Source organism: Rana temporaria, chromosome 8, assembly GCF_905171775.1.
Source record: "Rana temporaria chromosome 8, aRanTem1.1, whole genome shotgun sequence".
Lineage (NCBI taxonomy): Eukaryota > Metazoa > Chordata > Amphibia > Anura > Ranidae > Rana > Rana temporaria.
Genome location: NC_053496.1, coordinates 15,771,055 through 15,793,744, shown reverse-complemented (window position 1 = coordinate 15,793,744; position 22,690 = coordinate 15,771,055). Strand labels below are relative to the sequence as shown.

The following is a 22,690-nucleotide window of genomic DNA, read 5'->3' as shown; positions in this document are numbered from 1 at the left end:
TATGACATAGGTTAAAATCCACATAGGCAAAGAGGATGAATGAAAACTTCTTCCTGTTTGGATGGTACCAAATACTGGGAGAGGTATAGGGTTGCCTGTGGTCACTTGTATACTCTTCAGAGATAAGTAAATTGGATACTCTTACCAGCTGAGTTGGACACACATGTCATACGACAGTGGGTCAATAAAGCTTGGAATCCTTAGTTGGTCTGGATCCAGTGTTGTATGGAGGGAAGGATCCAATGGGTCGAGATGACAAATCCTGATTCTCAGCTGATGAACACCGCAGATGCAGTAGAAGCAGTGGATGATGAATGCACAGTGGGATTTGCTCCCCATGGACTCCAACAGAGGAAGGATTAACGGAAATGCTCCAAATGGTGCAGGTCAACCAATAGGTATAAAAAGTGATCACGAAATTATGAAAGGGTATAAAAGCAAAGTGGGATGCAGAAAATGCTGGTCCGACACGTTTCGACACAAGTGGTCTTCTACAGGGGCATATATTTATTTGGAGCATTTCCCTTATTCCTTTCTCTGGTGGAGTCTGTGAGGAGCAAATCCTTTTGTGCATTCATCATCCACTGCTTCTACTGCATCTGCGGTGTTCGTCAGCTGAGAATCAGGGTTTCGTCATCTCGACCCATTGGATCCTTCCCTCCATACGGCCCTGGATCCAGGCCAACGAAAGGTGATCAAATACCAGCAAAAGAAAGCTCTATTTGTGGGGGGGAAAAAGGACGTAAATTTTGTTTGGGTACAACAAGGGCACGACCGCGCAATTGTCAGTTAAAGCGATGCAGTGCCGAATCGCAAAAAAATGGACCGGTCATCAGGGCTCAAGTCCTGCGGGAACGCGCGGGAACGAAGTTCCTGCACTTTTTTCACAGCAGGAACTCAGTTCCCTTTGCAGGACTAGAGCAGCCGAGCCGCCCGAGCCAATTGTTCACTAAACGGCGATGCCCAGCTCGAGTCACTGTCAGGAGCAGGCGAACCTTAGTAATCCTTTATGTTACTGTTACTGGCCGCTTCCTGTATATGGATTCATCAGGTAGTGTGTGGGTAGTCCGTCACTTCCTCGATGCCGCAATGTCTCCTGGGAGCTTTTGTCATTGTTCCCAGGAGACATTGCGGAGGTCTGCCGCGAGTTATCGCGGGATTTAGAAAAAACTTGAAGTGACGAAATACTCGCACACTACCCAATGAATCCATATACAGGAAGGGGCCAGTAACATAAAGGATTACTAAGGTACAGTGGATCGAAAAAAAAAAAAAAACATGCGGTTTAGTTATTCTGCATATGAGCGTATCATTTTTAATTTTTTTGGTGGGGGAGTTCCCACACTTTTTTCCCCATTTTTGCCGGTCATTGGGCTACCAACTCTTCCAGGGGCTGAAGTGGTTAAGAGATCTTATCACCAGCTCATTATTTATCCACGTCTGCGATTGTGATACATCGTATGAGGAAAATCATATCGTATCCAAATTCCATTTTCTGAGCAGCCAGGGAGAGGTGTCAACTGGAAAGAATCCTATAACGTTTACACGGCCTTGTAAACAGAGATAGCACACAAGTAAATACCTGAGGTGTAATTTAGTTGGTTTGCTAGCAGATTTAATAGCCATTACAACATTACAATACAAGTTTTTCACCATGCTTCAGAGGATAAAATAGGATTAGATTTGATTAGCATGCATTTGCATGGCTTGACTCCAACTGTTTATCACAGTTTAAATAGTTAGACTAATCCTTATTAGCGCCTTCCCTGTCTATAGTATAAAGTGCATAAGCCTGGTCCTGCTAGGGTTACATCACACCTCTAAAGTGTTCAACATTCAATGAAAAATGTAAAAGATTTCTTTCCGACGCCCATATTCTTGTTCTGAAATGTACAATGCAATAGGATCAATTTACAAAGCTTTTACAGAAGTACCAAAAGAGAGAAACAATGAGCACACTTTTGAGGTGTCCAAGAATTTCAACTTCACAGTGGCAATAATTTTATGGCACAGTGGCTGCGTTTGATGGGCACAGTGGCAGCAAATGATGGGCACAGTGAGGCTGCAATTGATGTTTTTTTTTTTTTTTTCCGTTTGTTTGCACCCCCCAAAAATTTTGATCACCAGCCGCCACTGCTGTATATATTTAACACTTTCCCTATCGAGTCATTGTAAAATGACGTCGGCGGGAACCCTTCCTCCCTCAGAGTGGACGTCATATGACGTCCTTGCATTTCCGGGTGGCTAGGGGGCGCGCGCGCACCGCCGCCACATTGCTCGGGACCCGGTGCACGTGCCCGGCGGCCGCGATGTACGACGGGCACCCGCGATTGCCCACAAAAACAGCAGGACCATGGATCTGTGTGCAGGGCCGTCTTAATAGCATCATGGGCCCCTGGGCAAAGTAATGCTCTGGGGCCCCTACAATGATGACAGTGAAGGTAAACAGACATCAAGTAGGTAGGAGCCAGACTGCCTCCCCGGTGTATATATCACTCTCAGTGCCATCATGGGGCCCCCAATATCGGGGCAGCGTGGGCTCAAGGATCAGCTGCTTTGGTAAATATGCAGGGGCCCTCCATGCAGCTGGGGCCCCTGGGCAGTGCCCAGGTGTGCCCTCTCATTAAGACAGCCCTGTCTGTGTGTGTAAACGCACAGATCCATGTCCTGTCAGTAAGACGTCGTCGGGGATGGACCAATCTTGGTCCATCCCCGACGACGTCTTACGACGAAACGTACGTAGGAGTGGCCTAAAGCGTACCCTGTCATCGCTCGTACGGAGAGAGCTATACACACTGAGCACAGCCACCAGGATTCGATTGTCAGCACGCGCTGCATGCGCTGGGATCCATGACAAGCTTTTTTATATCGACCGAATTGTAAGTGCAATTTTTTCCTTAATAAAAAATCCTTACATACAATACTTCACTATGGAGCTATTTCTCGTTCTTTCTCTTTGAATACATGAGCGCATCCTCATTTTATCTGGAGTTTTGGAGCAGTAGATGATCCGATCTGTGTAACCTGCTGTTATATAGTCCACTTGAGAGGACTTTAAAAGATCTCTGGGCTCTATCTGACCGCACTAACGGTCAGTGAATCTGGTAAGCAGATTGGAATATCATCACACGGGTGTTTTCTCTTGGTGGAAGATTAAGAATCTCGTTTGTTTTTACCATTGGACTTTTTTTCACTGATTTACATTTGCTATTTTATCACCTATATTCAATCATTGATTGGTGGAGGATCAGCATATTTACTCTTTCACTTCTGGACATTCTTAGGAATTTTTCACCATATAATTAATTTGTTTTGTTCATTTAGTCACAGATTATTTTTCACAATTTATTTGGTTTATTCATAATTTATTTCATTCACATCAGCGCTGTACCTTCTTTTTGGATGTACCTATTTTGTAGATGCTAGAACTTTTGCGTAAACCGATCAAATACGCTTATTGCAATTATTTTTTACCAAAAATATGTAGAAGAATACGTATAGGTCTAAACTGAGGAAACAAATAGAAAATGGGGGGGGGGGGTAACAAACCCAGGGACTTTAAACGGCTTTTTTGACACTGTTTAAAGTCCCTGGGTTTGTTACCCCCCCCCCCCCCCCATTTTCTTTTTTGATTAATATATGGGATGTGGTGTCTTGATTTGACCTCCTATGCCTCACATTTGTCTGAGGAAAAAAATATTAAAAAAAAAAAAAATTATGATATTTATTAAATCAAAAAGTAAAAGATACTGGCCCGGATTCACAAAGCACTTGCGCCGACGTATCTCAAGATACGCCGCGTAAGTGCAAATGTGCGCCGGACCCACAAACTAAGATACGCCTAAAAACAGGCTTCATCCCACCGACGTAACTTGCCTAGGCCGGCGTAGCGTGGGCGCATATTTAGGCTGGACGCATGTGGCGCTCCCATTGATTTTCTATTCAAATATGCAAATGAGGGAAATACGGCGATTCACGAATGTACGTGCGCCCGACGCAGGCTATGCGATGTGCGCTTAAGTTTTACTTCCGCGTAAAGTTAAGCCCCATAAAGGAGGTGTAACTCAGCAGCAGACATGCAAAGGGCTGCACCAGGGAACAGAAGCCGGCGTATTTTACGGAGTTTACGTTGGACGTGTGTGTGGCTGGGCGTAGGTTACGTTCACGCCGTAGGCAGTGATCCGGCGTATTTTAGGCAGTTGTTCCAACGTGGTTATGAGCATGCGTAGAGGGATGCGTCCTCGTCTCGGCGCAGTTGGCGATACGTACCTGTCTGGCGCTCGGCCCATCATTTGCATGGGGTCACGCCTCATTTGCATGGCTCACGCCCACTTCCACCTACGCCGACTTACGCCTTCGAAACCCAGCGCAGTTTTGGGAGCACTGACTTTGTAAATTCCATGCTCGCCTCTCTGTGCTGCGTCGGCGTAGCATATATTATTTGCGCTACGGCGGTGTAATGTGCGCCCGCTCTCTGTGAATCTGGGCCACTATGTTTTTTTCAAAATTGTCGCTCTTCTTTTGTTTTTTAGCGCAAAAAATCAAAACCGCAGAGATGATAAAATACCACCCAAAGAAAGCTCTATTTGTGGGGAAAAAAAGGACGTCAATTTTGTTCGGGAGCCACGTCGCACGACCGTGTAATTGTCATTCAAAATGCGACAGCGATGAAAACTAAAAATTGTTCTGGGCAGGAAGGGGGTGAAATTGCCCTGTATGGAAGTGGTTAAAAAAACTCACACAAAACATATTGAACATATCAGGATCCATTTAATGCAGCTAAAATCATATTACTCCATACTTTGTAACTGGAGTCATATTTAATAATTGTAATTACTTTTAACTGCTCCGGATTTACGCACTACTCAGACCGAGATACAGATCTCTGGGCACTGCAGTTTGGCTGGAACACACCAATTATATGTTAATGATCACTGGCATCCAGTATAAAACTGTATAGATGTGGCCTGAGGACCAGAGACATTGGGTAGTCATGCCATTTACCGCAGGAACAAAGTTATACATATAATTAGGGTTGTCCCGATACCACATTTTTAGGACAGAGTACAAGTACCGATACTTTTTTTCAAGTACTCGCCGATACCGAATACGATACTTTTTTTTAAATGTGTCCCCAAATGCAGCCATCCCCAAATGCAGCCATGTCCCCCCACAGATGCAGCCATGTCCCCCCACAGATGCAGCCATGTCCCCCCACAGATGCAGCCATGTCCCCCCACAGATGCAGCCATGTCCTTCCCATATATGCAGCCATGTCCTTCCCGTATATGCAGCCATGTCCTTCCCATATATGCAGCCATGTCCCCCCCATATGCAGCCATGTCCCCCCATATCCAGCCATGTCCACCCCATATCCAGCCATGTCCCCCCATATCCAGCCATGTCCCTCCCATATGCAGCCACGTCCCGCCCATATGCAGCCATGCCCCCCCCATATCCAGCCATGTTCCCCCATATGCAGCCATGTCCCCCCCATATCCAGCCATGTCCCCCCATATGCAGCCATGTCCCCCCCATATGCAGCCATGTCCTCCCCATATCCAGCCATGTCCCCCCATATGCAGCCATGTCCCCGCCCATATGCAGCTATGTCCCCCCCATATGCAGCCATGTCCCCCCCATATCCAGCCATGTCCCCCCCATATGCAGCCATGCCCCCCCCCATAGCCAGCCATGTCCCCCCCCATATCCAGCCATGTCCCCCCCATATCCAGCCATGTCCCCCCCATATGCAGCCATGCCCCCCCCCATATCCAGCCATGTCCCCCCCATATCCAGCCATGTCCCCCCCATATATGCAGCCATGTCCCCCTTACCGTACATGCTGCCGCTCCGCCGCTTGGTTAATACGGGCGGGGAACATTACAGCTATCTTTTAAATAGCTGTAGTCTTTCGCGCCGCGCTGCGTATAGACACTCCCCCTTGCTCGGGATTGGACAGTTCACCCGAGCAAGGGGGAGTGTCTATACGCGGCGCGGCGGGAAACACTACAGCTATTCAAATGAAAGCTGTAATGTTCCCCGCCCGTATTAACCAAGCGGCGGGGACGCGGCGGGATGCGGCGGCGGCGGGGGGGGGGGGGGGGGGGTGCAAGTATTCTATTTCGGTATCGGGGGTATTTGCGGGAGTACAAGTACTCCCGCAAATACTCGGAATCAGTCCCGATACCGATACTATTATCGGTATCGGGACAACCCTACATATAATAATAAATAGAATAAAATAAAAATAAATAAAATAATAATAATAAATAACCCCAACTCCTAATCCTATCCCTAACATAAACTGAACTCGAACCCCTTACCCTAAGGAAAAAACATTATAATAAATTAATAATAATAATAAAAAGAAGAAATAAAAGCTAATGGAAAAGCTAACAAAAGCTGAAATACCTAGCAACAAATGATGCAACAGATAATAGTTTTCTCAATAGGCTAATAAAAAAAAGGTCAAGGCCCAAAAATGCTGCATACAAACGCGCAAAAAAACACAGGAAAAGCACTCAAAGACGCTGGGCTCAGGTGTGAATGCAGCCCAACTGTCGACTTGTAGTTCTCAATGAACTACCAGGGCACTGTTGAGTGGTCTGGTAGGGTTGCCACCTGTCCAGGATTCACCCGGACAGTTCGGGTTTGGAATCATGCGACCGGGTTTCAGACCGCCTGAAACCTGGACACGTTATTTAGACTGGACTATGGCTTCCCAGCAGGGTTGCTAGCTGCAGTTGTCTATGCTGCCCAAAGCCAGCACTAACAACCCATCCACCCCCCCCCCCCAACACACACACAGATGGGAAAGAAAAAATGTCTCAATCTGTACCTCTTCCCCCCAGGAAAAGGAAAGTGGGGGCTGGAAATTTGAAGTCCAGCAGCCACAGATACATCTGGATGAGAGAAAAGAGAACAGAAAAACGCCTCTAAGTAAAATGTTTAATGATTAAGAGATAAAAGTTTACAACACTTACATTACAGTAAGTAGATGAGCCCCTAGAGAATCATCAGGACGTGGTAATGTCTCCAAGCGCCCAGGGCAGTCTCGTAGTCCAGACCATAGAGCCGCAAGGTGCCAGGGGAGAAGCTGGCTGTTTCCTTTGGTGGAGACGTTTGCTCGTGGAGCGGCGTGTGACGTCAGCGGGGGGTCAAAGGGGACACAGCGCATTTCAGAGCATGAGCGAGTCCCGAATAGAGCATGCGCGCTCCTTTTTCAAGCTGAAAAACAATTGAAAAAGGAGCTCTTTGTGCTTGTTTTTACATGGAAAAAGATTTATGTGGATTTATATGTAAAAGGGAACTCTGTGGATTTATATGTAAAAAGGAAACTCTGTGGATTTATATGTAAAAGGAGAACTATGTGGATTTATATGTAAAAAGGAGAACTTTGTGGATTTATATGTAAAAAGGGAACTCTGTGAATTTATATGTAAATGGGGAACTCTGTGGATTTATATGTAAAAAGGGAACTCTGTGGATTTATATGTAAAAGGGGAACTCTGTAGATTTATATGTAAAAGGGGAACTCTGTGGATTTATATGTAAAAATGGAACTCTGTGGATTTAATTGTAAAAGGGAACTCTGTGGATTTATATGTAAAAGGAGAACTCTGTGGATTTATATGTAAAAGGGAACTCTGTGGATTTATATGTAAAAGGAGAACTCTGTGGATTTTTTTGTAAAAGGGGACCTCTGTGGATTTATATGTAAAAGGAGAACTCTGTGGATTTATATGTAAAAGGAGAACTCTGTGGATTTATATGTAAAAGGGGACCTCTGTGGATTTATATGTAAAAGGAGAACTCTGTGGATTTATATGTAAAAGGGGACCTCTGTGGATTTATATGTAAAAGGGGAACTCTGTGGATTTATATGTAAAAGGGAAACTCTGTGGATTTATATGTAAAAAGGGAACTCTGTGGATTTATATGTAAAAAGAGAACTCTGTGGATTTATATGTAAAAAGGGAACTCTGTGGATTTATATGTAAAAAGAGAACTCTGTGGATTTATATGTAAAAGGGGAACTCTGTGGATTTATATGTAAAAGGGGAACTCTGTGGATTTATATGTAAAAGGGGAACTCTGTGGATTTATATGTAAAAGGGGAACTCTGTGGATTTATATGTAAAAGGGAAACTCTGTGGATTTATATGTAAAAGGGGAACTCTGTGGATTTATATGTAAAAGGGAAACTCTGTGGATTTATATGTAAAAAGGGAACTCTGTGGATTTATATGTAAAAAGAGAACTCTGTGGATTTATATGTAAAAAGGGAACTCTGTGGATTTATATGTAAAAAGAGAACTCTGTGGATTTATATGTAAAAGGGGAACTCTGTGGATTTATATGTAAAAAGAGAACTCTGTGGATTTATATGTAAAAGGGGAACTCTGATGTAAAGGGGGACTCTTGTTATTAACCTAATATGATTAGAAATGTTATTTAATAGCAAAATATATGAATATTTTATACTATAAAAAAAAAGTATTGCTGTGCGCCGCTAAAGTGTTCAGGTTTGACATGAAGAAAAGGTAGCAACCCTACGGTCTGGTATTTCCTCGTCTGTTCCTGTCAGTGCGTACTTGCCTGTCCATACAAGGTACGAGCAGACAGATACACTGACAAGTCTGCAGGAGCCCTGCAATGCTTTCCAGGCTCCTAGTAAAACAAATAGTAAATGCATATTTTTTTTAACCTGCAAAAAGATGTGCATTTATTACTATTATTTATTCTTTGACTGATGTGACATTGCACTAATGAAAATGTGTATATGTTTGCAACAGGAGTGCTGGTGACGTCTCATTTTTCCACCCGTCAGGCTGACAGCTCAGTCCTGCAGATTACATTGGGAGATTGTGCCGTGCACAGATAATTCCTGGAACAAAGTATTCAAGAGTCCCATTCATGCATCCCATAAAAGACGACGTTTTCCAGCTGAGCTATACAATATTTGAGTGAATGTCTGTCAATGGAATAAGCTGGCTGTGACCTATATACAGTACAGCCATATTGTCAGAGCAAACCACTCTCCCCTGTAGAAACTGTGCATGTATGACCAGCTGTTACATACCAATGTTACCATCTTCTTATATGCCAATGTAATCTTAAAAAGGAACTGCAGTCTGCTCACATAATGTGCAATAAAAACATCTTTGTCATTCTGAAGCTTCCCTCCAACCACTTTGCATATTATTTTATATATTCTGTGATTCTGTACTGGCCAAATATGCTGCAATAATATCCCTCCACTGAGTCTGGCTGCAGCCATTTTAACTGTGGGCAGCTGAAGCTGCTTCCTGTTCACTTCCTGGATTTACACAGACACACAGAGGCAGCTCTGCAGCTCTCATTGGCCCTTGTATGACTCATCCCCCCTCCCTTCCTGGCAAACTCTCACGGGGTGAGGGAGAGAGCTGTGCATGATGTCATAAGCCTAGGCCATAGCTCCCAACTGTCCCTGATTTCGAGGGACTGTCCCTGATTTGGAGCAATGTCCCTCTGTTCCTCATTCCTCCTCATTTGTCCCTCATTTTGGTCTGATCTATATAGATGTATATAAAATGCATGTATATAAAATGCACTTTTTATCTTTCAAAAAGTGTTTCCCAGCGCTGAACCTTTCATCTGATCTATAAATTGCTGCATTTGTAAATTCCAAGAGCCAATATAAAGAAATAGTAGTGGAAAAAAAAGCACTTGTGGGTATAACCAATCTTATTTTTTTGTACAATTCTCCTTGGGAGGTATGGCCTAGGCTACGGGACCAGACAAGAAACAGGAAGTGGGCTGTATAAGGCCTTGTACACACGGTCGGACCAAACCGATGATACTGGTCCGTCGGTTTGTTTTCAGCGGTTCACCTCTGAAGTGGCCTGACGGCCTGATATGCGTACACACCATCTGTCCAAAATCCGATCGGGTCAGAACGCGGTGACGTAAAACACACGACGTGCTGAATAAAACAAAGTTCAATGCTTCCCAAGCATGCGTCGACTTGATTCTGAGCATGCGCGGGTTTTGAACCGATGCTTTTGTGTACTAACCATCGGTTTGGTCCGATGGGGCAGCAGTCCAGCGGTTTGGTTTTGAAGCATGTTTAGAAATTTTGGACCGAAGGAAACCAGACCGCTAGCCTATACACACGGTCGGTTTGGTCTGATGAAACTGAACTTCGGTTCATTCTCAGCGGACCAAACCGACCGTGTGTACGGGGCCTAAGGTATTTAAAGCGGAGTTCCACCCGGTGTCACATTTGGCACCTTTCAGGGGGGAGGAGGGAGAAGATACCTGTGTGGGTATTTGCTCCCACTTCTGGGCATAGATCACCGCGGTGACCTACGCCACGTCCGGCGCCTACTCTGCCCCCCTGCTGTCTTCTGGGAGACACACAGGTCCCAGAAGACAGCAGGGACCAGTGGTATCGCACATGCGCAGTAGGGAACCAGGAAGTGAGGCTTCACTTCCTGAGAGCTGAGGGACAAATCAGCTTCGGGACCCGACATTGCAGGCACCCTGGACAGGTGAGTGTCCATCTATTAAAAGCCAGCAGCTGCAGTATTTGTAGCTGCTGACTTTTAATATATTTTTTTTCGGCGGAACTCCGCTTTAAGGTATTTACTGGCAGAAAAAAAATATTTTACTATCCAAAGTTAAAACAACAGGGGCAGAAGATTTAATAGATGGAAAGTTCTAAAAATGACTGAAGTTCCACTTAAATTCATTCATTCATAGGTAAATAACGGGAGCATTCCTATGTAAATAGCGGCTGCATTCATATGTAAATACTGTAGCTGAGGGCGGCAGCATTCATATGTAAATAAAGGCGAGATTCATATGTATATTACACCCCTCTGCAGTGAAGAGATGATGTGCTGTAACTTCTACCAACCAATCAGTGAGCAGTATTACTGTACAGTAATCTCTAGCAACCAATCAACAAGAAGAAATAATGTGCTGTAACCTCTAGCAACTAATCAGTGAGCCGTAATGTGTTGTAACCTCTAGCAACCAGTAAGTAAGTGGTAATGATATGCTATAACCTCTGCCAACCAATCGCAATCACTGCCTGATCTGATACAGTAAACAGATTTTAAGTCCAGCTGATATTTATTGTATGTCTCAGAGCAAGTGGAGAGCGAAATTGCATGGGGGGGGGGGGCAAGACAGTTTTTGCCCAGGGTCCAAACAACGTTAAAGATGGCCCTGGCGCTCACACTAAATTCCGATCGTCAAGAACGCGGTGATGTACAACACTACGACGAGCCGAGAAAAATTAAGTTCGATGCTTCTGAGCATGCGCCGACTTGATTCTGAGCATGCATGGTTTTTAGTCCGTCGGAATTGCATTCAGACGAACTGAAATTCCGAAAAAATTAAGAAAATGTTCTCTATCTAATTCCGTCGGAATTTCCGACGGAAAAAGTCAGATGGGGCATACACACGGACGGAATATCCGATGAAAAGCTTCCGTCTGACTTTTTCCGTTGGAAATTCCGCTTGTGTGTAAAAGGCACAGGGCCGCCATCATCAGGGGGGTACAGGCAGTACACCTGTAAGGGGTCCGGAGGTCCCCAGGGCCCCAGATGGAAACCCCCCCTTTTTTTTATTTTTTTTTTATTAAAAAAAAATGTAATATATTTTTATTTTATTTTTTATTAAAGGCCCAATTTTTTTTTTTTTAGAGGTCTCCAGGGCCCCGGAGGCCCCCAGGGCCCAGGATGGCAACCCCCCCCCCCCTTTTTTTTTTTTTAATAAAAAAAAAATTATATTTTTTTATTTTATGTTTTATTAAATGGACATTTTTTTTTTTTTTTTTAGGGGTCAGGAGGTCCCAAGGGGCCCGGATGACAACCCCTTTTTTTTATAAAAAAAAAACTTTTTTTTATATATATTTTTTTATTTCTTTTATTTTTGTGTATATATATATATATATATATATATATATATATTATTAAAGGGCCCAGGATGGAAACTCCCCCTTTTTTTTTTATAAATGTCTATTTTTTTTATATATTTGTTTTTATTTATTTTTTATTAAAGGGCCCAGAGGTCCCGGATGGCAACCCCCCTTTTTTTGTAATTTATTTTTATAAAAAATAATAATAATTTGTATGTATATATATATATAGGGCTCAGAGGTCCCCAGGGCCCCAGATGGCAACCCCCCTTTAATATATATATATATTTATATATATATATTTTATTTCTTTTCATTAAAGGGCCCAGAGGTCCCCCTTTTTTTCTATATATATTTTTCTTTATTTCTTCTTTTTAAATTCGTGGCTGCCACCCCCCCCCCTTCTCAATTTCAGGCGGCAGCACCCCCCCCCCTCGGTTCTCTGCTCCAGGGGGCCCATGCCTTAAGCTGTGTAAGGGGCCCCATAATTCCTGATGGCGGCCCTGACAAGGCATAAGGGTGGGTGTTCTGACCACCACTGTACAGGGGAACATTCTTGCCACTGGCCACCAATGTAAGAGGAATTTTCCACTGACTTTGGTTGTAGTAAGGGTTCCTTGAGACCTGAAGTTTATTTCAAGGGTTCTTCATGGGTAAAAAAAGTTTGAAAAATGCTGCTCTAATTTATAGAGGTTTTGTGTTTATGGTAGACTGAGGTCTAGTCTAGTCATCGGACCAAAAGCTCCAGCCTGGGGACACATTGGGGTTAATTTACTAAAGACAAATAGACTGTGCACTCTACAAGTGCCTTTGCTTAAGAGCTTAGTAAACGAGGCAAAGCTCTGCTTGTTGGTTAGGTGCAGCGTGGCGTGGCATTCAGTAAACACTCAGAGTTCTGGTTTGCAAGAACGTTGTATTAAAACAGGAAGTCAACAGCACAAAAAGGCCCAGAGAGAAGATCACCCATCCAGGGCCACTTACAACCAAGTAGCAGAAGACCCAGGGATGCCGTCAGTGTCTGCCACGAGGAGCAAAGTGTGGCCTGGCTGGTCCGACCCAAATGGGAAGCTTCCTGAAGAAGCAGGAGTAGTCCCTACTCCAGTGGCGGTGCGTCCATAATGGGCGCAAGGGCGCCACCCCCTCTCTCCTGCCATCACTCTATCACCATAGATAGATTTATGCATTGCATGAATCTATCTATGGTCGCCGCTGCCACCCCCTATTCAGGTCCCCGCCCCTTTTTGTGTGACGGGCACCTGAATTACAGCTGCAGGGTATTTTTTGGAAGCACCTGATAAGAGCCTGATAAGAGCAGCGGGCGCCATGCTGGGCGCTCGCAGTTCACTCAGTGTTGTGTTAAGAAAGCAAATAAATATTAGCTTTCCTAACACTGAACCGCCTCTCAGCCAATTAGGTGCTCGGGTCTGTTACCTGTCACCTGATTGGCTGAAACGACAGGCGCTGTGATTGGACGCTTATCAGGCGTCCAATCATAGCAGAGGCCAGGAAGAGAGGACGGCAAAAGACATAGAGGAGCGTGGAGGACTCCGCTGTGACCCGCTGCCCCACTGAGACGGGTAAGTGCCGGGTGGGTGGGGGATGCACATTGGCTGCGTTTGATGGACACATTGGCAGCAATTGATAGGTACAGTAGCTGCATTTGATGGCACAGTGGCGGCAATTTATGGGTACAGTGTCTGCATTTGATCACACAGTGGCGGCAATTGATGGCACAGTGGCTGTGTTTGGTGGGCACAGTGATGGCACAGTGGCTGCATTTGATGGCACAGTGGCTGCGTTTGATAGCACAGTGTCTGCATTTGATGACACAGTGGCTATGTTTGGTGGGCACAGTGATGGCACAGTGGCTGCATTTGATGGCACAGTGGCTGCGTTTGGTGGCACAGTGGCGGCAATTGATGGGCACAGTGACTGCGTTTGATGGCACAGTGTCTGCATTTGATGACACAGTCGCAGCAATTGATGGCACAGTGGCTGCGTTTGATGGCACAGTGGCTGCGTTTGGTGGCACAGTGGTGGCAATTGATGGGCACAGTGGCGGCAATTGATGGGCACAGTGGCTGCGTTTGATGGCACAGTGGCAGCAATTGATGTTTTTTTTTTTACAGTAAAAGCCAGCCGCCACTGCCCTTCTCTCTTCCTAATCCACTGGAACCTTTCCCTATTGTTATCACTGTCCCTATCTGGTCCAGTCTCATAAATAAATAGCCAGAATACAGACTCTAGCCACTGTAAGCAAATGCCGGGGTGAGAGTCTTAAATAGGCTCTGCCTGACCTAAGATGGCTGCCAGAGTCGCATTGGGGCATGTGCATCCAACTGGATCACTGCCCGAGCAGTGGCAGTGTGTCCATAGAGGGCACAGGAGCGCCACCCCCCTCTCTCCTGCCCCGCCACTGAAAATCAATACATAGATTCATGCAATCAGGTTCACCGGATTTGGTTACCGGTAACCTGATTGGCTGAAGCGACATTGAGGGCGGGACTACATCGAGGGATCGTGGAGGAGGATCCGAGGATGGCTGACTGAGAAAGGTATTTTAGGGGCAAACTGGCGGTAATTGATAGGCACAGTGGCGACAATGGCATGGCACAGTGGCTGCGTTTGGCATGGCACAGTGGTGACAATTGATGGGCACAGTGGCGACAATAGCATGGCACAGTGGCTGCATTTGGCATGGCACAGGGGCGACAATTGATGGCACAGTGGCTGCGTTTGGTATGGCACAGTGACGACAATTGATGGGCACAGTGGCGACAATGGCATGGCACAGTGGCGACAATTAATGGCATGACACAGTGGCGACAATTGATGGGCACAGTGGCGACAATGGAATGGCACAGTGGCGACAATTGATGGGCACAGTGGCGACAATGGCATGGCACAGTGGCTGCGTTTGGCATGGCACAGTGGCGACAATTGATGCCACAGTGGCTGCGTTTGGCATGGCACAGTGGCGACAATTGATGGGCACAGTGGCGACAATGGCATGGTACAGTGGCGACAATTAGAGGCATAACACAGTGGCAACAATTGATGGGCACAGTGGCGACAATGGCATGGCACAGTGGCTGCGTTTGGCATGGCACAGTGGCGACAATTGATGGGCACAGTGGCGACAATGGCATGGCACAGTGGCTGCGTTTGGCATGGCACAGTGGTGACAATTGATGGCACAGTGGCTGCGTTTGGCATGGCACAGTGGTGACAATTGATGGGCACAGTGGCGACAATGGCACAGTGGCGACAATTAATGGCATGGCACAGTGGCGACAATTGATGGCACAGTGGCTGCGTTTGATGGCATGGCACAGTGGTGACAATTGATGGGCACAGTGACTGTGTTTGATGGCACAGTGGCTGCGTTTGATGGCATGGCACATTGGCGACAATTTTATGGCACAGTGGCTGCGCCCCCCCCAAAAAATTTTGAGCACCAGCCCCCCGTGTGCCCGAGTGACCGAGGAAATTATAGAGATACAAAAATTCTCTTACCTTCCTCTCCCATCTGCATTGCCGCTGCAAACGAGCGAGAATACAGACTGCAACTGCCTACATGCTGACTTCCATTATCCAATCATGTGCAAGCAAAAATTCAGTATTTTCCTTGCATGTGATTGGGTATTCTTTGCAAAGTGAAGTTTCCCCTCGTTTACTAAGCTCTGGAGAAAATCACCTTGCAGAGTGCTCAGTGTATTTGCCTAAAAGTAAATGAACCCCTCTGTGTTCAGAGCCGAGGAGGTTTTCTCTGTACAGAGCCAACAGGAAATATCCCCGGTTCACATTCGCTGATAAAAAGGATCATTTACAGCAGAGATGCATAATTTGCATGCCAAAGACAAAATGTCCCTAAAAACCATACAGTTCTACAGATTAACAAAGCAGCTGTCCACTGCTAGAAGCCACAAGTCTACTCTAGTTTACATACACTGGCCTGGATTCAAGAAGCAATTGCGCCTGTGTAACCATAGGTTACACAGCGCAATTGCTTACTTGCCCCAGCGTAACGAATGCTCCTGATTCAGGAACCTCGTTACGCCGACTGCAGCCTAAGATATGCGTGGCATAAGGCTCTTATGTCCGCATATCTTAGGCTGCATTCTTGCGATGGCCGCTAGGTGGCGTTCCCGTTGTGCTCATCGTATACTATGCAAATTGCATACTAACACCGATTCACAACGTTGCGCGAGCCCTGCGTACGCAATTTACGTCGTTTCCGTACGGCGTTTTTTGCGTAAGGCTGCCTCTGCTATTAGCAGGGGCAGCCAATGTTACGTATACCCGTCGTTCCCGCGTCGCGAAATTTGAAATTTACGTAGTTTGCGTAAGTGATTCGTGAATGGCGCTGGACGCCATTCACGTTCACTTTGAAGCAAATGACGTTCTTGCGACGTCATTTGCCGCAATGCACGTCGGGAAAGTTTCCCGACGGAGCATGCGCTCTACGATCGGCGCGGGAACGCGCCTAATTTAAATGATTCCCGCCCCCTACGGGATCATTTAAATTGCGCGCGCTTACGCCGGCGCATTTTGCCGGCGCGCCCGCGCAATTTCCGTGAATCGAGGGCAGCGCAAAAAAATTGCGGGGGCGCAGGGCAAAAACGTTGCCCTGCGCCTCCGTAAAAAAAGCGCAATTGTTACTGAATCCGGGCCACTGTGGCCCAGATTCTCAAAGGAGATACGACGGCGTATCTCTGAGTCTGAGCCGTCGTATCTATGCGCCTGATTCTTAGAATCAGTTACGCATAGATTTGTATTAGATCCAACTGGCGTAAGTCTCTTACGCCGTCAGATCTTAACTGCATTTACGCTGGCTGCTAGGGGCGTGTACGCTGATTTACACCTAGAATATGTAAATCAGCTAGATACGCGAATTCACGAACGTACGCCCGGCCGACGCAGTACAGAAACACTGTTTACGTTAGGCTTTTCCCGGCGTAAAGTTACCCCTGCTATATGAGGCGTACATGAGGCGTACCAATGTTAAGTATGGACGTCGTTCCCGCGTCGAATTTTAAAATTGTTACGTCGTTTGCGCAAGTCGTCCGTGAATGGGGCTGGAAGTAATTTACGTTCACGTCGAAACCAATATGTCCTTGCGGCGTAATTTGGAGCTTACGACGACAGAATGGCACGGCTGGGCACATGGACCTACAGGTACGTCCCCTTTAAGAGCCCAGCCGTGGGTCGCTAGCGCGGGACCCGTGGACCCGATCGCCGCCGGTGTCCTGTGATCGGGTCACAGGAGCTGAAGAACGGGGAGAGGTGAGTGTAAACAAACCTTCCCCGTGCTTCTCTGTGGCTTGCCACTGATCGTCTGTTCCCTGTCATAGAGAACGACGATCAGTGACGTCACACGTCCAGCCACGCCCCCCTACAGTTAGAAAAAACACATTAGTGCACACTTAACCCTTTAACGCCCCCTAGTGGTTAACCCCTTCACTGCCATTGTCATTTTCACAGTAATCAGTGCATTTTTATAGCACGTTTCGCTGTGAAAATGACAACAATGACAATGGTCCTAAAAATGTGTCAAATGTGTCCGCCATAATGTCGCAGTCATGAAAAAAATCGCTGATCGCCGCCATTACTAGTAAAAAAAATAAAAATAATAAAAATGCCATAAACGCTATAAATTTTGCGCAAACCAATCAATAAAAATGCCATAAACGCTATAAATTTTGCGCAAACCAATCAATAAACGCTTATTGCGATTTTTTTTACCAATAATATGTAGAAGAATACGTATCGACCTAAACTGAAGGAAAAAATATTTTTTTTATATATTTTTGGGGGATATTTATTATAGCAAAAAGTAATAAATATTGCATTTTTTTCAAAATTGTCGCTCTATTTTTGTTTATAGCGCAAAAAATAAAAACCGCAGAAGTGATCAAAGACCACCAAAAGAAAGCTCTATTTGTGGGAAAAAAAGGACGCCAATTTTGTTTGGGAGCCACGTCGCACGACCGCACAATTGTCAGTTAAAGCGACACAGTGCCGAATCGCAAAAAGGGGCCAGGTCCTTAACCTGCATATTGGTCCGGGTGTTAACCGGTTAACATCCATCTAGAATATTGTCAGATTGAACAGTAATCAATACCAATGTTTAAAGAATCGCTCAGAGGCCAAAAACCACTGGAAATTGGAATTTGAAATTCCGACAACAAAACCGTGGATTTTTTTCAGAGGAATGTTGGCTCAAACTTGTCTTGCATTCACACGGTCGCACAAATGTTGACGGAAACTCAGAACGCCAAGAAGGCGGTGACGTACAAGACGTACGACGGCACTATTAAAGGGAAGTTCGTGTTAGTAGAAGTTTGGTGAGAGACGATTCGCGCTTTTCAGCCTCGTGCTATCTCCATTCCGAACGCTAGTTTTACTGACCGAGCGCTTCCGTCTCGTACTTGATTCCGAGCATGCGTGGAATTTTTGTGCGTCGGAATTGTCCACGCACGATCAGAATTTCCGACAACAAATTTTGTTGTCGGAAAATTTGAGGAACCGGCTCTCCAATTTTTGTTGTCGGAAAATTTGAGGAACCGGCTCTGCAATTTTTGTTGTCGGAAAATTTGAGGAACTGGCTCTCCAATTTTTGTTGTCGGAAAATTTGAGGAACCAGCTCTCCAATTTTTGTTGCCGGAAAATTTGAGGAACCAGCTCTCCAATTTTTTGTTGTCGGAAAATTTGAGGAAGCAGCTCTCCAATTTTTGTTGCCGGAAAATTTGAGGAACCAGCTCTCCAATTTTTGTTGTCGGAAAATTTGAGGAAGCAGCTTGGAGAGCTGCTTCCTCAAATTTTCTGACAACAAAAATTGGAGAGCTGGTTCCTCAAATTTTCCGGCAAACAAAAATTGGAGAGCTGCTTCCTCAAATTTTTATGTATTTTTGTTGTGGAAAAATTTGAGGAACCGGCTCTCCAATTTTTGTTGTCAGAAAATTAGAGGAACCAGCTCTCCAATTTTTGTTGTCGGAAATTCCGACAGAAAAAGTCAGATGGAGCCTACACACGGTCGCAATTTCCGACAACAAGCTCCCATCGAACATTTGTTGTCGGAAATTCCACCGTGTGTACACGGCATAAGCGTGAATTATCCTGTTCATGAACGGGCATTGTATAAACATACAATACATAACATACAGGACGCCAGTAATGTAAACTTAAAAAAAAAAAAAAAAAAAATTCTTACAATGTAACTAACTACATTTCCCAATCAGGAACATCCAATCACAAAGCTCTAAAAGCGATGTCCTTAGAAATCAGAGAGGTGGAAGCAGTCAATATGTGGAACCGCCTCTCCAATTTTTGTTGTCGGAAAATTTGAGGAACCAGCTCTGCAATTTTTGTTGCTGGAAAAATTGAGGAACCAGCTCTGCAATGTTTGTTGTCGGAAAATTTGAGGAACCAGCTCTGCAATTTTTGTTGCTGGAAAATTTGAGGAACCAGCTCTCCAATTTTTGTTGTCGGAAAATTTGAGGAACCAGCTCTGCAATTTTTGTTGTCGGAAAATTTGAGGAACCAGCTCTCCAATTTTTGTTGTCGGAACATTTGAGGGACCAGAGCTCCAATTTTTGTTGTCGGAAAATTTGAGGAACCAGCTCTCCAATTTTTGTTGTTGGAAAATTTAAGGAACCGGCTCTCCGATTTTTGCTGTCGGAAATTCCGACAGAAAAAGTCAGATGGAGCCTACACACGGTCGCAATTTCCAACAACAAGCTCCCATCGAACATTTGTTGTTGGAAATTCCGACCGTGTGTGCGCGGCATAAGCGTGAATTATCCTGTTCATGAACGGGCATGGTATAAACATACAATACATAACATACAGGACGCTAGTAATGTAAACTTAAAAAAACAAACAAAAAAAAAATTCTTACAATGTATCCACTTTGTGTTTTGGAAAATTTGAGGAACCAGCTCTCCAATTTTTGTTGTCGGAAAATTTGAGGAAACGGCTCTCCAATTTTTGTTGTCGAAAATTCCGACAGAAAAAGTCAGATGGAGCCTACACACAGTCGCAATTTCCGACAACAAGCTCCCATCGAACATTTGTTGTCGGAATTATCCTCTTCATGAACGGGCATGGTATAAACATACAATACATAACATACAGGACGCTAGTAATGTAAACTTAAAAAAACAAACCAAAAAAAACAATTCTTACAATGTATCCAATTTTTGTTGTCGGAAAATTTGAGGAACCAGCTCTCCAATTTTTGTTGTCGGAAAATTTGAGGAACCGGCTCTCCAATTTTTGTTGCCGGAAAATTTGAGGAACCGGCTCTCCAATTTTTGTTGTCGGAAAATTTGAGGAAACAGCTCTCCAATTTTTGTTGCCGGAAAATTTGAGGAACCAGCTCTCCAATTTTTGTTGTCGGAAAATTTGAGGAAGCAGCTCTCCAATTTTTGTTATCGGAAAATTTGAGGAACCGGCTCTCCAATTTTTGTTGTCGGAAAATTTGAGGAACCAGCTCTCCAATTTTTGTTGTTGGAAAATTTGAGGAACCAGCTCTCCAATTTTTGTTGTCGAAAATTCCGACAGAAAAAGTCAGATGGAGCACACGGTCGCAATTTCCGACAACAAGCTCCCATCGAACATTTGTTGTCAGAAATTCCGACCGTGTGTACGCGGCATAAGCGTGAATTATCCTGTTCATGAACGGGCATGGTATAAACATACAATACATAACATACAGGACGCTAGTAATGTAAACTTAAAAAAAAACAAAAAAAACAATTCTTACAATGTATCCACTTTGTGTTTCGGAAAATTTGAGGAACCAGCTCTCCAATTTTTGTTGCCGGAAAATTTGAGGAACCGGCTCTCTAATTTTTGTTGCCGGAAAATTTGAGGAACCGGCTCTCCAATTTTTGTTGCCGAAAAATTTGAGGGACCAGCTCTCCAATTTTTGTTGTCGGAAAATTTGAGGAATCGGCTCTCCAATTTTTGTTGTCGGAAAATTTGAGGAACAAGCTCTCCAATTTTTGTTGTCGGAAAATTTGAGGAACCGTCTCTCCAATTTTTGTTGTCGGGAAATTTGAGGAAACAGCTCTCCAATTTTTGTTGTCGGAAAATTTGAGGAAGCAGCTCTCCAATTTTTGTTGTCAGAAAATTAGAGGAAGCAGCTCTCCAATTTTTGTTGTCGGAAAATTAGAGGAACCAGATCTCCAATTTTTGTTGTCGAAAATTTTTTAGGAACCAGCTCTCCAATTTTTGTTGTCGGAAAATTCCGACAGAAAAAGTCAGATGGAGCCTACACACGGTCGCAATTTCCGACAACAAGCTCCCTTTTTTAACATTTGTTGTCGGAAATTCCGACCGTGTGTACGCGGCATAAGCGTGAATTATCCTGTTCATGAACGGGCATGGTATAAACATACAATACATAACATACAGGACGCCAGTAATGTAAACTTAAAAAAACAAACAAAAAAAAATAATTATTACAATGTAACCAACTACATTTCCCAATCAGGAACATCCAATCACAAAGCTCTAAAAGCGATGTCCTTAGAAATCAGAGAGGTGGAAGCAGTCACTATGTAACTTGCCCCCCCCAAGTTACTTACCCCAGAGCAGCAGACACAGAAGCCCCAGCAGCAGCTGACTCTCCCCCATGGCTCGAGGAAGTGTGAGCTTCATGGGCCGGTCATGGCACATCAACCACCTACATTGTTTCACAAGATCAAGAAGAGGAACCAGAAAAGCCAGATTGCAGCACTCCTCTCTGCCCCGCTAAGTCCAGGGAAATCAGAAGGATCATTCACCGAAAGGCTGAAGTCGAAACGTCTCTGCTTCTTCTCAGGCATGCGAGGGAACCTGTTCTACAACTATTGTGATGTAGGCAAAGGACACTTTACATGACTCAGGTATTCAAATCAGATTTGCTAATACAGTACATATGATATTTCCAATGTACAAATCACAATTAAAGTTTATTTGCAGATCAAGGGACATGGGAGATAAGAAAAAGGGATCGGCGAGGTTATATAAATACAGAATAACAGTACAGGGAAGAAAGAACGCCTAGGCCTTGTTCAAAGCTGTAACCCTGCGGTGAAGTGCCTCACACCTCCCAACTTTTTGAGATGGGAATGAGGGACACCTATCAGAAAAAGTATGCAGGCATAAGACACGCCCTTTGCCACGCCCCTCAACCACTTGCCAACCAAGGCCAATTCTGACACTTCGCTCCTACGTGTAAAAATCATAGGGCTAGATTCTCGTAGATCGGCGTTAAACTATGCGGCCGTAACGTATCTCGTTTACGTTACGCGGCCGCAAGTTTTACGGGCAAGTGCTCGATTCACAAAGCACTTGCCTGTAAAGTTGCGGCGGCGTAGCGTAAATTCTCCGGCGCAAGCCCGCCTATTTCAAATGATCCAGGTAGGGGGCGTGGATCGTTTAAATTAGGCGCGTTCCCGCGCCGATCGTACTGCGCATGCGCCGTCCCTAAAATTTCCCGACGTGCATTGCGCTAAATGACGTCGCAAGGACGTCATTGGTTTCGACGGTAACGTAAATGGCGTCCAGCGCCATTCACGGACGACTTACGCGAACGACGTACTTTTTTAAATTTCGACGCGGGAACGACGGCCATACTATACATTGGTTGCCCCTCATATAGCAGGGGCAACTTTACGCGTCGCAAAAGCTACGGAAACGTCGTAAATTCACTGCGTCGACCGCGCGTACGTTCGGGAATCTCGCGTAAATAGCTAATTTGCATAGACGACGGGGAAAACGACGTCGGCG

General features: G+C 45.0%; 1 protein-coding gene across 1 annotated transcript in view; it reads right to left on the bottom strand.

Moving 5' to 3' along the window:
* LOC120946700 (disintegrin and metalloproteinase domain-containing protein 9-like) overlaps positions 1-21,756 on the bottom strand; it is a 133,546-nt gene extending 111,790 nt beyond the window's left edge. The window contains exon 1 of the mRNA XM_040361330.1: positions 21,505-21,756. Within this exon, the coding sequence (XP_040217264.1) occupies positions 21,505-21,595 (91 nt within the window). The 5' untranslated portion in view covers positions 21,596-21,756. The remainder of the gene's footprint in view (positions 1-21,504) is intronic.
* Between the last annotated feature and the right edge of the window lie 934 nt (positions 21,757-22,690).